This window comes from Phoca vitulina, unplaced genomic scaffold (assembly GCF_004348235.1).
Source record: "Phoca vitulina isolate PV1807 unplaced genomic scaffold, GSC_HSeal_1.0 scaffold16, whole genome shotgun sequence".
NCBI lineage: Eukaryota > Metazoa > Chordata > Mammalia > Carnivora > Phocidae > Phoca > Phoca vitulina.
Window position 1 is genome coordinate 36,505,580 of NW_022589719.1, and position 14,468 is coordinate 36,520,047.

General features: G+C 61.7%; 1 protein-coding gene across 3 annotated transcripts in view; it reads right to left on the reverse strand.

The window, feature by feature from the left end:
• The window catches only part of KCNQ1 (potassium voltage-gated channel subfamily Q member 1), a 323,026-nt gene that overhangs the window by 229,706 nt on the left and 78,852 nt on the right, over positions 1-14,468 (reverse strand). For all 3 annotated transcript variants that reach the window (XM_032414587.1, XM_032414586.1, XM_032414588.1), the window contains exons 3-6: positions 9,774-9,900; positions 9,304-9,382; positions 8,783-8,879; positions 8,151-8,291 (exon numbers count right to left, since the gene is read on the reverse strand). In XM_032414587.1, the coding sequence (XP_032270478.1) occupies positions 8,151-8,291; positions 8,783-8,879; positions 9,304-9,382; positions 9,774-9,900 (444 nt within the window). The remainder of the gene's footprint in view (positions 1-8,150; positions 8,292-8,782; positions 8,880-9,303; positions 9,383-9,773; positions 9,901-14,468) is intronic.

Below are 14,468 nucleotides of genomic sequence, written 5' to 3' on the forward strand. Positions count from 1 at the left end.
CGCTGAGCTGCCTACGGACCAGTCCTGTAAAGGGGCCACCTGGGCCCGTGGAGGGGGGTGCAGACCCACTAACGTGCCTCCCACGCAGCTGGGACACTGCACACGCACACGGACACACGCAGCAGCCCAATGCGCTCCAGAGGCAGCATGGCACACACGTGTGTGTGCGTCTCACAACAAGGGCGCATGAGGAGGGGCCGGTGCCCACATTGAGCCCAACACACTCCAGGCTCCCTCGGGCCCATTTCCCATGCACACACGTGCACATGTGCGCTCACACATGCCGTGTATGCACGCACACACATGCCATGCACACGTGCGCGCACGTACACACATGCTGTGCACACACACCATGCACACACGTGCACATGCACACACACGCCATGCACACATGTGCACACACGCACACACATGCCGTGCACACACACCATGCACACACGTGCACATGCGCGCACACACACCATGCACACGTGCGCACACACGACGTGCACACACCATGCACACACGTGCACATGAGCGCACACGCCATGCACACATGTGCACACACACGCACACATGAGCCGTGCACGTGTGCACACACGCACACACACCGTGAACACACGTGCACACACGTGCATACACGTGCACACACGACGTGCACATGCGCGCATACACACGCCGTGCACACATGTGCATATGTGTGCACACACATGCCGTGCACACGTGCACACACACGCACACACATGCCATGCATACGTGCATACACGCACACACACGCTGTGCACACACGCGCACACACGCCATGCACACGTGTGCATACACACGCACACACACGCTGTGCACACACGCACACGCTGTGCACACGTGTGCATACACACGTGCATACACGTGCACACACGTGCACATGCGCGCACACACACCGTGCACACCCGGACCGTGGCGCAGGTGCCACAGGGAGCAGCCAGACCACCCCAGGGAGAAGGACAAGCCTGACAGCCAGCTGGCAGATAAGGGGGCCCTGGGGAAGCCTGGAGCCCTCTCGTCTGCAGGGGGTCCTCTCTGGACGGCCTGCGCTCCAAGTGTGAGGCCTGGGCCGCAGCTGCCTCTGCAGAGACCCGGGTGCACGGAGCAAAGGTGGGTCTGGGGCTGTGGGGTTTACAACGGGGTGAGGGCAACAGAACCGCATCCTGCCCTCTTCTAGAAAATAAAATTTTTCTAAAATTATTTATATGAACATAGAACGGGTCTATTACCATTTTAATAAATTAACATGAAAACTTTTTTTAAATTGCTCAGTGGTGCTTTCCTACGCGCTGGGCATGGATAGGTACGACCCACGTGAACGGAGGCTCTCTGGGGTCCACAGCGATTGTTAAGAGTGGACCTGAGACCAGTAAGTCTGGGAGTGGCTGCTGGGCAGGGAGAGGCAGGGGCCGCCATGGGGGGCTCCCACCTCGGGGGCCGGGTTTAAGGGCCAGGAAACTCAGGCGTCAAGACAAATAATACCTAATACAACCTTTTAAATGATCAAAATTAATACCAAAAAAGCCCATGATGATGGGGAAGTGAATGTGGGGGGTAGGGTGGGGCGGGGTGTAGGCCAGGGCCCCCGAGACCATCTCCCTGAGTGGACCGACCAGCATCCCGGTTCCTCTGGCCCCATGATAGCTGGCACCCCAGGGCTCCCCGCTGCGGGCTGGCAGACGTCGGGGTGGCAGGCCTGGCGTCCCCCACCCTGTGGAGGGTACGTGCCTCTCACACCTGGTCACAGACCCACTTTGTTAGCGACGCCCTTCGGCTCTCGGAGGCCCACCCCACAGAGCTGCTGTTCTTTCTGAGATCATAGGCTCAGGCAGCTCAGGACGGCCCGTCTCCAGCCGCTGCGCTCGCCACTCGCCCCTGACCGGGCAGTCCAGGGTGCAGGGCTGCACATCCTGGGCCCACAGATGTGGGGAGACACAGCGTGGCCACCGTGGCGCTCCCCTGGGCACCAGCCACCAGGCAGTGGCCCACGCAGACCAGCTCACACACAAACCCGCGGACACACGACACCGGGGACAGGGCCGTGGAGGCGGGAGGGAGGGGGACCGAGGCATCCTCGTCCTCCGGAAGCTGGCAACGGGCCGTGTGCTTGCCTCTGCATCTTTGCTCACATTTCCAGGGACAGGAGGCAAGAGAGAAACTTCTAGATCCCCCCAACACACACTCTCTGTCCTGAGAACCTGGCACCGGTGTTTTGTTCTCCTTTCTAAGGCAGATTCTGGAAGGCCAGCCTCCAGCGAGATGGGAGGGCCAGCCCAGAAACCGTGGCTGCCCTGGGGGGGTCGGGCGGCCCATCTGGAGGTGTCGTGGCTGTCTATCCACGTGTGGGTGTGACGGCAGTGCAAGTGTAGACACTTAGGGGCTCACACCGGTGGTGCATCCACCTGGCAAACTTGGGATGGTAACGTGAGTTAGGGACCAGCTTACGGAGGGGAAACTGAGGCTGGCAGGGGCAGGCACTGTGTGTGAGGTCTCACCACTGGTAAGTGACTGAGCGGGCACAGCCCACTGGTCCACATCACGACGCAACGAGGCTGCAGAGCAAACCCCCGGCCAGAGGCTGCTGTGCCGCCACCAACCTGCCCGCAGGAGGCTGGAAGGACACAGCCAGGGTGAGGAGAAGCACGGACAGGGGGGCGGCCGGGCGGGTGGCAGGACAGTCTTGGGCCGTGATGGGCGGGGGCAGCAGTCCTCGGGCACCTGTCCCGAGGGTGTGCTCAGCCCTGGCCGCCGCAGGGCTGCCCTGGGGGCCCCAGCCTAGCTGGTGGGAAATGGCCATGAAGGGGCCACGTGCTGGCAATGGGGGCCAGGGAACAGCCCAGCCAGGCAGACAAACTATGGGTCAAAGGACAGCAAACACCCCAAAAGAAACCGGCTTCCTTTCCGCGGGCAGGGCGAAATCGCTGAACACACCCATACTGGAGCCTCTCATTCCGTGAGTCTATGGCCGCACTCAGGAAAGCTCAGGCTCCAGCCCCACCCCTGCGTGGCTCACGGGCCCTCCCTGACTGCCAGGACAGAGAAGGCCCTCCAGGGATCCACAAATCACCCTGTGCAGGCCAGGGCTCTAGCCCTCAGGGCACAAGATCAGGGCTGCCCGCCATCCTGCTGCACCTGTGCCAGCGCTGAGTAGGACCGCAGCGACGCCCCAACGTCACATCTGCACGTGGAGAAATAGGCCTTCCTGACGAAAGCCGGCCTCACCAAGAGGACCTCACGGTCCAAGGAGAGTCCTCACGGCTGCAGAAACGTCTACTGCCTCCCTGGGCCTGCAGTCCCCTTGGTGAGCCCCACGCTGGCCCGAGGAGGTGCTCTGTGGCCTCCCCATTTTACAGATGGGGAAACTGAGGAATGGCCCAATCGCGTGCTCACTGGCCCCAGGGCCAGTTCCACGGTGCCACTGAGTTGGCATCTTTGGAAGTGGACGCCGTGGTCCGCCGTCCTCGTTTCCACCCCACTGCCTGATGAGTCTTCCAGGAGCCCCTTCCCTGTGGCTGGCCTCGCCCAGGCCCTCGGGATGGGGATCAGAAACACGAGGTCCTTTGGGTTTTGGAGGGGCTAAAATACATGCACCAAAAGGGGCCACTCTGTGAGGAAGGTGCTGGAAGTGGGGAGCTGGTCAGGGGCAGTTAGTAAGACTCTCAAAACCAGAAGGGCTCAGGGGTGTGATTGGACCACGGCAGCCATACACACTTTAGTGTGAGTTAGCCTGCCATGGGTCGAGCGCAAGTGTCTGGCTTTGGGGAATGCCTGGAGAGCTGTGGCCGGCAAGGGCCCCCCACCATTTACACCCAGCCTTTGCTGTCTCCTTGCTGGGTGCCTGGGGCCCCAGGCTGCCCATACCCTTGCTGACTTAACTTCTCCAACAATTTGTGGGCGTGGGTACTCGTCTTGTACCCAGTTTACAAATGGGCCCAGAGAGGTCAGGTAACCTGTGCAGGCCACACAGGACCCCCACGTTCCTGACCACGCTACTGACAACAGCGTCACATGGACGCCTGTCTCACAGTGTTCCCTGACGCTGACCATGTTTCTTTCCACTGGGCTGAAGCTGGAAAGTTCTTACGCTCACTGACATGAGCTGAACCCCACCCCAGAAGAAATCCATCCTGCTTCCTACCCTCACCTTGCGGTCTCCTACTCATCCTGTAAAACCTATTGCCAAGGTCCTTCCTCGGGGAAGGCTCTCTGGCCGGGCTCCCGGAGCCCACAGTCCTTACCCCACACCCAGCGGTCTACAGGGACAAGCCTGGGGTCCTGCAGGACTTGGTTCTCAGCTACACAGCCCTCGCAGGCTTTGTGGAGAGCTCCAGGCAGACAGAGCCCCAGGACACGTAGGGTCTGAGTGCTGGGGTGGGCACCTGGCCTGCCACTCCCGGCTCACGGGCCTCAGTTTTCCCAGCTTCAGATGAGGTCCCGACTCCGGCCCCATGTTCTTGGTGGTGCCGACAGGCTTGCATGTGAATGTCTGGAGGGTCCTGTCCTCACCCAGGCCCTTACTCAGCCCCCAGACCCAGCTGACCTTACCCGGCCAGCAGGCACTCTAACCCCGGAGGCTGGACCCTTCTGGAGCCGCCGGCCGAGAGAGTGAACAGGAATCAGACTCTAAATGGTGGTTGAAATGCAGGGACGGGCTTCCAACATGTTCACTCTAAAGACTAAATTTAGATGCAGGGGGTAAACAGAGCCCAGCAGCCTCCTGATTTGAGAGACCCCCGGGCGCTAAACAGAAGAGCCCGTGTCTGCAAAAACGGCTTTTCCCTCCACTCAAACTTTAACACAAACAAACGCATTTTGTTCCAAGGGCGAAGAAAAAAAGTCTTAAACCCTCCCCAAACACCTCAGCAGCCAGGCATGGGGCGCCACACTTGGGGGAGAGGGGGGCTATCACACCAGTGTTGGGCGTCCCCACCCGAGCTGGGGGGACGGGAGTTGACACTCAGCCATTGAGCGGACACCCCCGCTAGACGACCTAGAACTGAGGCTTGGGAAGGGGGGCGCTCCTCATGAAGTCTGGCCAGGACACTGCCGTCCGGGGCTGAATAGCGCCCCCCCCCCCCCCAGATTTCATGTCCGCCCAGACCCTCAGAATATGAGCGTATTTGGGAACAGGGCCTTTGTCGAGGTGGTTACGGGAAGCTCTCGCATGAAGATCATCCTGGTCAATCCAGGCAGGCTCTAAACCAAAGACAAGTGTCCTTATAAGAGACAGGAGATGTGGCCACAAGCCCAGGGATGCTTAAAGCCCCTGGAAGCTGGAAGAGGCAGGAAGGACCCTCCCCTGGAGCCTCCGGAGGGAGCGTGGCCCTGCCCATGCTTTGATCTCGGACTTCTGGTCTCCAGACTGGGAGAGAATACGTTGCTCTTGTCTTAAGCGCCTCAGACTGTGGGACTCTGATGGCCTCCCCAGGAGACAGATACCCCCGCTGTCCCCAGTGCCATGGCTCGTGAACTCACTCATTCATCCATACAACAGACACCGCTGAGCCCAGATGCTGAGCACACCTGGGACCATCCCGGGGCACCCGCAGCCTGGACGGACTCGAGGGTGTCTGCACACCAGCTCCCCTGCAGGACTCCCCCGCCTCTTCCCCATGCAGGGGGATGGCCCTTCTCCACTTCCCGGTGGCCCAGATGCCCTATTTTAGGGTCTATCCTGCACATCTCTAAGAAGGCGCTCTGGCCTCTGGTCGGCCCCCAGCCCAGGCCTGTGGGGTGAGGGGTGTGGGGGGGTGCAAGCAAATCTCGGGGCGGACCCAGTGTGGAGGCCAGAAATGGCCCGGCATGTGGCCTTCGCCGCCCCTTCCCTTGGGTGCCCCAGGTCAGCACCCCCTGGACTGTCTGCCCCCAACAGAGAGCCTCGGGGCCGGTGCCCCCTCCCATGAGAGGTAAACGGAGCCAGGACACAGAGAACGGGCCGAGAACAACTGCTGGGCGCAGTTGCAAATCACCAAACTAGCTTAAAAGCCCCAATCAGGGCCGGCCCCGTCTTGCATTTCTTGAGCTCTGTTTGTCCGAGACGCGCCAGGAACACAGCCCATAACTCAAGCCTTGGGGGCCGCTCCTGCCTGGACAGCTGCAGGGGCAGCCGCGGCTATGAATGGGAGCCGTTTGCCCCAGAGCCCCGGGGGGCGGGGGGCCCGGGGCGGCCCCGAGGCGCAGGGCCTGGCAGGAACAATGGCCAGACCAGGGCCCGCGGTGGCCGAGGCTGGGCTGCAGCTGACGGCGAGGGCTGGGGCACCGGTGCCAGGCTGGGCACAAAGGGGCCGTTTTCCCGGCCGGCGGGCGGATGTTTGCACAGGTGTGGGAGTGGGGGCGCTGCTCTGCCCAGGGCTGGGGGCAGGGGAGCGGCCCGGGGAGGCAGGGAGGGCAGCGCCAAGGCTGGGCACCGCTTATCAGCCGGGCCTCGGGCGATCACCCACACACTTCCTCCTGGTTCTGGGCAGCCTGTCCCCGCACGGGCCCGTCACCAGGATTCGGCCCCTCCACCCACCACCGGCAAGCTCCCTGCTGGGGCTGAGCCCTCCCGCCCTAACCTGCTAGGGCCTGCCGCACCTGGGCCGGCGAGGGAGCACAGAGACCGGAACCGGGGCCTTCCCCAGCCCAGAGCTGGGTCAGCATGTCCTTCCCTTCCTCGAGCAGCCTGGCACGGTGGAAACTTCCAGAAAACATGCAGACGCACCAACATCAGGGGCCCTCCCTGCTCCCTGTATGTCTGGCGTCACAGGCACGAGACACAGACAGCAGGGGCCTGTGGCGGCCTGGGGGCCACAGCAAGCCTCCCCACCCCTGGACAAACTGGGATGGGTCTCCTTTCTGGAGGATGGTGAGGAGGCCCAGGAGAGAGCAAGGCCCACTTTTTCTGGAAGGGAAAAGACGGGACAGACCTGGCTGTTAGCCCCTGCCCAGCGCCCCTCAGACCCTCCGCTGCCCCCAAGGCCTCGCCACAGCTCCTGTCCCTGCCCCCCCACCCTAAAGAGCCCGGACATCAGCCGCCCCACGCCCAGCTCTGAGGGGCTCCCCACCCAGCCACGCTCAGCCTGGCTCAGTAACGGGGGCCACTGTCCACCGCTGTTACCCGCTCCGCTGCTCCCGGCTCTGTTCTAGAGCCCCCTGGGGACTAGCTGGTTGCACCCCAGAGCACTCTGAAGGAGGGAGCACTGTACCCCATGGGAATGGTGGGGAGTGTGAGGGCCTGGCCTGTGGCCCATGCCCTGATCCTCCCCACAGTAGGCCTCCACCCCGGGATGCACGCTGCACACTCGGTTCCCAGGCCGTGTCCTGGTCCCCGCGGGTGGGGAAGCTACCAGCCACCCTGCACTGAAATGGCCAGAACCCTCCCCCTACGAGGCCAAGCTGTGGTGGAGGGTGTGCTAAGGGGCACCCTTCATGCCCTCAACAGTGGCTCCGCGGGCCCACACGGCAAGGACACAGGCAGGACTCAGGGTGTGTGTGGCTGGCAGAGCCCGCGCCTGGCCGTCCACAGCGGTGAGTGGTCCTCTGTGCAATGTCCCCCGTCCCTGCAAGCCACCTGGCCTGCCGGGAACTGCCCCCCCACCTTACGTCCACCTCTCCCACAGATGGGCAGCTCAGGGAGCCCAGTGCCACCAGCCCACGCTCTGGGCCTTGCAAGTGAAGCCAGGGTGCTGGGCCCTGTGGTCGTGTGCCCAAGGAGCCCACCTCCACAGCCAGGGGAGCCTCAGGGCCCCTGGGGGGGGTGCCTGCATGTCTCCGGGCAGGGCCCGGCTACGGCATTTGCAGGCCTGGGGCACAGCCAGAACAGGGGAGCGCTCTTCCTTTCTCGCGAGGACCCCTGCCCGTCCTATCCTGGGTTGTTTGCTATTTAACGTCGTGCTCCTTGGCACAAAGATGCTCCTGGGGCCAGGACAGACCCTCCTGGACAGGCAGGCCCCACGCCTGACCCCACCCTCCCCATTCGGCCAGGGCAAAGGAAAGCTGTCACCCAGCCCCCACACACGCCTCGTCGCCCCATCGGACACTGGTTACACCAGCTCCAAGACATCGAGGACCTCCCGACGGCGTCCTCTGAGCATGAAGGGTCCACCACAGGGCTCCAGAACCCGGCGCCCTCCGCCCCGCTGCTGCCTGGGGCGCCTGTCCCCACTTACCACCCCCCACCACAGGGCATCCGCGTAGCTGCCAAACTCCACTTGGCCCGACTCGTTCACGGCGTCCTTCTCGGCCAGGTACACGAAGTACGAGGAGAAGATGAGGCCCAGGAAGCCGATGTACAAGGTGGTGATGAGCTCCTGGGGGCAGAGCGGGCAGAGGGCGCGTCAGCCGAGCACTCGCGGCGTCCCCGGCCTCCGTGACAACACTCCAGACAGACATCACAGGCCAGGGGCCGGCCCAGCACACGCTCCGGGTCCCACAACGGTTCTCCGTGAATTCCCGCGTGGTTCCCATGCCCGCACTGGACTTCAGGACCCCTCCACCCCTCTCCTCCATGGCCGGCGTCGGCCCCGGCCATTGCCCAGAGGGTCAGGCTGTCTCACACAGGCTCCGCTGGCCCTCGGCTCAGCCCCGAGAATGGTGGCGACGGGCCTCGCCTTCGCGGGACTGTTCCCATCTGTGGCTTTTAGATCTCTGAGCCTCTGAGAGCTTCTTTTCTCCATCCTGCACTTCTGCCCCTGGCTTCCTGCCCCCCAGCTCGAGGGAGCGTGGCCACATCATCTGCCTGGCTGACATCGCACCCCGTCCTCCCCACCTCGGGCCCCTGCGCCCCGCCCAGACCACCCACCTGGCGGTGGATGAAGACCACGGAGCCGAGCAGCCTCCAGGTACCTCCCTGACGATCCACGTGCAGCATCCTCAGGATCTGGAGGAAGCGGATGCCCCTGCGGGGGAGACACCTCTGTGCTCCTGCCCCCGACTCACCCCACTCAGGCACCTCTCACCAGCCCCCACCCCCGCTGCAGCCCCTCAAAGCCCAACTCTGAATCTGCCCGCTCGCCACCACGCAGGCCTCGCTGTCTCCTTCTCGAACACAGGGTCGGGGCTCAGCCAAACCTGCACATCTCCAAATTCCTCTGCTCCCCAGACCAGATTCTGGGGAAGGCCCTGGGATCACCCCACTTCACTGACGAGCAAACCGAGGTCCCCAGAAGGTTAGGTCCCAGCCCAAGTCCCAGAAGTGCTCTTGCTGGGTCTCCAACCCGGGCGGCCTAACTCCCATGTGGGGTCTGAGCCTGCGCCCCCTCCCCTAGCACGCTGCCCCGGGCTCTCGCACCCCCAGCTGGGACGGCTTGTAGCCCATTGTACCTGATGGCCGAGGTGGCAAACACCTGCCCTTTGGAGCCCACGCAGAGGACAACCATGGAGGCCAGGACCACGATGAGGTCTGGGGGGAGGGGTGGCACGTCACCAGCCAGGCTGCTGGCTCAGGACAGGAGCCTGGCGGTCAGGAGGACAGGGCCACTCGGACGGGGCCCTCTGTCTCAGGCACATCCAGGCCCACCCGGCCCACCTCCGTGCCCCACTCCCAGGCTGCTGGGGCAGCAGAAGCCCCAACGCTGTGCTGAGCGTGGTCAAGCCCAGCCCCACGAGCAGCGTCTGAGCCTCCCTCCTGCACTGCAGGGCTCAGGGGGTCATCCCATGGCCTCGGGGGACCCTGTCTGCTGGAGCTCATGATGGGGACCCACCCTGCCCCGGATCCCCATTTCTGGGGAGGGTGCCCAGCCCGTGCCCGGAAAGCTCGGGGTGAAGCTCCCCTGGGGGCAGGCAGGACTCACCGATGATGGAGATGGGCTTCCGGGCAAAGCGCAGCCTCCCCCAGATGCCTACGTACTTGCTGCGGCAGCCTGCCGACCAGAGACGGACCACGTACTCCGTCCCAAAGAACACCACCAGGACAATCTCCTGTGGGGCAGAGGGGAGTGAGCCGGGGGCCTCCACGGGAGACGCCCAAGGGCAGCAGCTAGCCCGGGCCCTGGTCTGCCCCGGGGTGGGTGGCGCCTACCGCACAGTCCACCTGGACAGGCCAGTGGCCCAAGGCCAGGTCCACTGCCAGCAGACACCTGCTGCTTTCCAGACCAGGGCCCAAGGGGATTTCTGCACCAAGGATGTCCCCCCAAGGGCATCTCGTGTCCTCGCTGGGCCCTGAGAAACCTGGCGCCCTGGGGCCCACGTTCTCCAGCCAGCACTCATGTGAACGACTGAGCCCCCAGAGCTCAGGCCATACATCCTAATTTGGGTGTTGGAGAACATCCGTCCTCATGGGATGGTCCCTCTTTCACCTCACAGCCACCATGCCACCAAGGACACAGTATCTGGAGACACTTGGCAGCCATCGCTGGGGCCCAGATGCAAGAGCACCCAGGGCGGTGGGGGTGCTGGGCACCAGGAGGAGGAGGGGAGGGGTCTCAGGAGGCTCCTTCCACGGCCAGGGCTCTGACAAGGACTGTTCCCCACGTCAGTCTGCAGTCAGGCTACCTCGAGGAGGGAAGCCAGAGCGCCAAGGGCTCACGTCCAGGCCGCAGAGGATGAATGGGCAGTGGACACAGGGTGGTCAGGTGGATGCTGGGTGGTCAGGTGGATGGATAGACAAACGAGGACAGACGGTGTAAGAACCAAGTTCAAAGGGAAACCAGACAACCCAGATGAAGTGGACAGGTTCTTAGAGACAAAAGCCTACTAAGATTACTCAGGAGGAAATGGAAAACCTTAGTAGATCTATAACTAGCAAGAAGACTGAGCAAGTGATCAAAACTCTCCCATCGGAGAGAAGCCATGGACCTGAGGCTTCACTAGTGAATTCTACTCAACATTCAGAGAAGAACTAATCCCAATCTTTCTCAAATTTTTCCAAAAAACTGAAGAGGAGGGAACACTTCCTAACTCGTCCTGTGAGGCCAGCATTCCCCTGACACCAAAGCCAGAGGAAGCCCCTGGAAGAACAGAGGGGCCCAGACCCGAATCCGAGCCAGTTCCCGAGCGTGTAAGAGCGATCCCATGCTACGACCACATGGGAATTATGTTTGGAATGCAAGGATGGTTTGGCATAAGAAAATCAATCAGTAGAACACATTGAGTTTACAGAACGAAGGGGGGAAAAGAAACGCTGGACCTCTGTTGATGCGAAAAAGCGTAAGACAAAATGCCTCACGTTTCGCATTGAAAAGAGTGAACAAGTCAGGACTACAAGGAGACCACCTGTATGTAATACACACCGCATCTGAAAACCCCGCAGTCAACAGCACGCCATTGACCACAGGAGTCGTAAGACAGGACGCTTTTCCTCTACGATCAGGCACGAGGCAAGAACACTCACCCCTGCCACCCCGTGTAGCACCGGGCTCCACACTCTGGCTGGAGCAAATAGACAGGAAAAGAAAGAAAAAGCGTCCAGATTGGAAAGGAAAAGTAAGAGGACCTCTGTTCACAGGGGATACAGCCTTATGTGTAGAAAACGCCACAAATTCCGCACGTGCACCTGTCAGATCTTACTAGAATTCTGCAAGGCAGGGTACAAAGTCAGCAAGCACAAATCAGCTGTACTCTCTCCACCAGCAATGAACAATATTCAGAAGAAATGACAAAAACACTCCCGCTTACAGTAGCATCCAGAAGAATAAAATAGTTGTGAATTAACTGAGGAGGCCAAAGACTCGCAGAGTGAAAACGGGAAAATACCGTGTCGAGAAACGGAAGGAGATGCAGAAGTGCGGGCGCGCCCCACGTTCCTGGACCACGTGGGGCAGAGAGGCCACCACCACCCAAAGTGGGCTACAGCTACAACGCCATCTCTCCCAAAACCCTGATGAGTTTTTGTTTTTTGCAGAAATAGAAAAACTTATCTTAAATTCACGTGGAATCTCAAGGAACCCTGAGCAGCCCTAACAAAATGGGGTCCATCCATACAAAGGAATATCACTCAGCCTCATAAAGGGAAGAGATTCTGACGCCTTCTCCAGCACGGACCCACCCCGAGGGCACTGCTGAGGGGAAGAGGCCAGACGTGCTGGCCTCTAGCCGGCCCCCTGCCCTGTAATGCCCCTGGAGTCTGGCCCTGGCAGGGGGCCCCCGTTCCCATGCCCCCCTCCGCCCTCCCCGCCAGGGAGCCCACCACGAGGGGGTGGTAGACACTGTCCCCTGGCTCCCAAGTGTCATTAACTAGGGTGCTTCTGCCATCCGGCTGGTGTTGGGGGCCAGCTTAGCGGATAATAGGAGAAAACGCAGGAAAGTTTACCTCTTCCCTTTTGCAAAGAAATTCTCCTTCATAGCATGGAATCCCGTAGGGGCGAGAGAGCCGGGGGCAGGGGTGCGCAAACCTGCAGGCTCTGTGACCTCACGGGGCTGGCTTGGGCTCCTACCTCGCCTTGGCTCTGGGGGCCGTGGCCTTGGCTGGAGGCTGGCTGAGCCCACCAGGGCCGGGGCCACGTTCACCCCCAGCCCCTCTCCCTCGCCCCAGCTCCACATGGATCTCCTGAATGAATGAATGCAATGTGTGAACAAACCCAGTGAGCAGGCCGAGAGCGCCCTGTGCCCGCACAAGGCTTTATCTCGTTCACGTGTTCCCCAAGAACCTGGTCCTGCCGGGTCGCGGTAGGTGGGCTGAGCCTGTGGTCAGTGAGGTGCTCGCGGGGAACGGATGGGGCGGTCTGGAGTCTGGTGTTTGGCCACCCTCCATGTTCCCGAAGTAGAGACATGGGTGCTGGCATCTTCACGGAGGAGGGCTCACCTGGCCGCCAGGTGGTCCCCAAAGGAGCCGTTCCTGGAGCCTCCATCCCAGCTCTGCATACCCACTCACCATCTGGCCCATCACTTGGTGGTTTTTGTTCTTATTTTGCCGTATTGGCTTATTATTTAAATACCCTCTTCAGTTGTGTCCTAAAGAGATTTAAAGTACTAGAAACATCTTATTAAAAAAAAAAAAAAAAAAACCCTTAAAAAAATAACTATTAGGGATGGCCGTGTCTCCCCCACCAAATTATCTTGCTGTCACACGGGAGAATCTGGTCCGCAGCTCAGAGCTACCCCTGCTCTCCCAGGGCCAGCTGTCTGAGAACACGGATTCCCCTCTGCAGGGCTGAGGTGTAGGAATAATTTAAAACAATGCTAATCCTCAAATCCTGTTTGAGTCTGGAATGCAGCACGAGGCCCGGCTGGCTGCAGGCGGGCTGCATGGGGCGCTCACAGTGTCTGAGTGAGGCCCAGACCCAGGCGGGGCCGAGTTCACAGACGCCATGCGGCAGGCACGCTGGGAAGGACGGGCAGGAGCCCTTTATCGTCAGGAGGCATGAGACCTCGGGGATGCACATTCGCTCAGAGACAGAATGACCTCTACCACCGGCAGCCTCGAGTGCCAGGGCCTCAGAGCCGGGTGCTGGGACCTCTGGAGGCTCGCTGTGGCTCAGGCACTCCTGGGGCAGATCCCCCGGCCAGCCTGGCCCTTTGCTATCTCTTGGAGCCACCTGTCCTCTGACCTGGGCTCAGGAGGGCTGGACGGGCTAGCCCAAAGCTCCGGGACAGCAGGGGTCCTGGGATGTTTTCCCAGGAGGTGCCTTGGCCACCCCCAGGCTGGAGGCTGCACAGGGGTGTGGCTGGGCTTGACCGTCCACTTGTGGAGCCTGGGGGGTGGGGGTGGTATGGGGCCTGCAGGAGGGCTGACCGCCGGACGACACCCCCAGTCCACAGCAGGCTCATGGGAGGGCAGGGCCCTCGCCTCCTGGTTCTGGGCTGAGGGAGGCCAGCTTCCAGCCTCAGTGGCCCAGGCCCAGGAGGGGTGACCCCCCCCATCCCCGGCCACCCTCTGTGCCCTGAGTTTTCCCCCACCTGGCAGGAGCAGGCCCAAGGGCCATCTGTCTTTGCATACCAGGCCCTAAGCAAGCCCAAAGGTGAACTAAAGGGGCCTTCAAGCTCCTCCCAGAGGCTGCCAACAGCTGTTACCTCCCCCAGGCCCTCTGCTCAAGCCACCTCTGTCCCTCCTCACTGTCCATACAGTGAGGTCAGGGTGTGAGGCCCCCTTCTTGGGCCTCACCCCCAGCCTATCCTGAGAGCTTCCCATTAACCCAAGGCAGCTCCGTACCCCAGGCGCTGCCCCGACCCCAGTCCCCCAGTGCTCTGTGCCTGGGACTTTCCTGGTGCCCCCCCCCACACACACACGGCCCCTCTCCAGGTCCTCATGCCCTTCTCAGTCCAGCTCAAGCCCCCACCACCCCCCGGGAACACCATCCACCCCACCCATGGAAACCACTTGGCTCCGCCATCAGACACAGCCAGCCCAGAGGCCCTCTCGGCCAGCTCCGCCTGGTTCCTGGTGTGCACCCGGGTCCAGGATGCAGGCCGGGAGGCGGGGGTGTTGATGGAGCACGGCCCTGAGCTCTGCCCTGCAGATACAAGGAGAGAGGCTGGGCTTGTGGCCGGGATCTCGCCGAGACCACAGTAAAACCAGAGGGACAAAGGGACCCCTCCTGCCCTGGCCACTG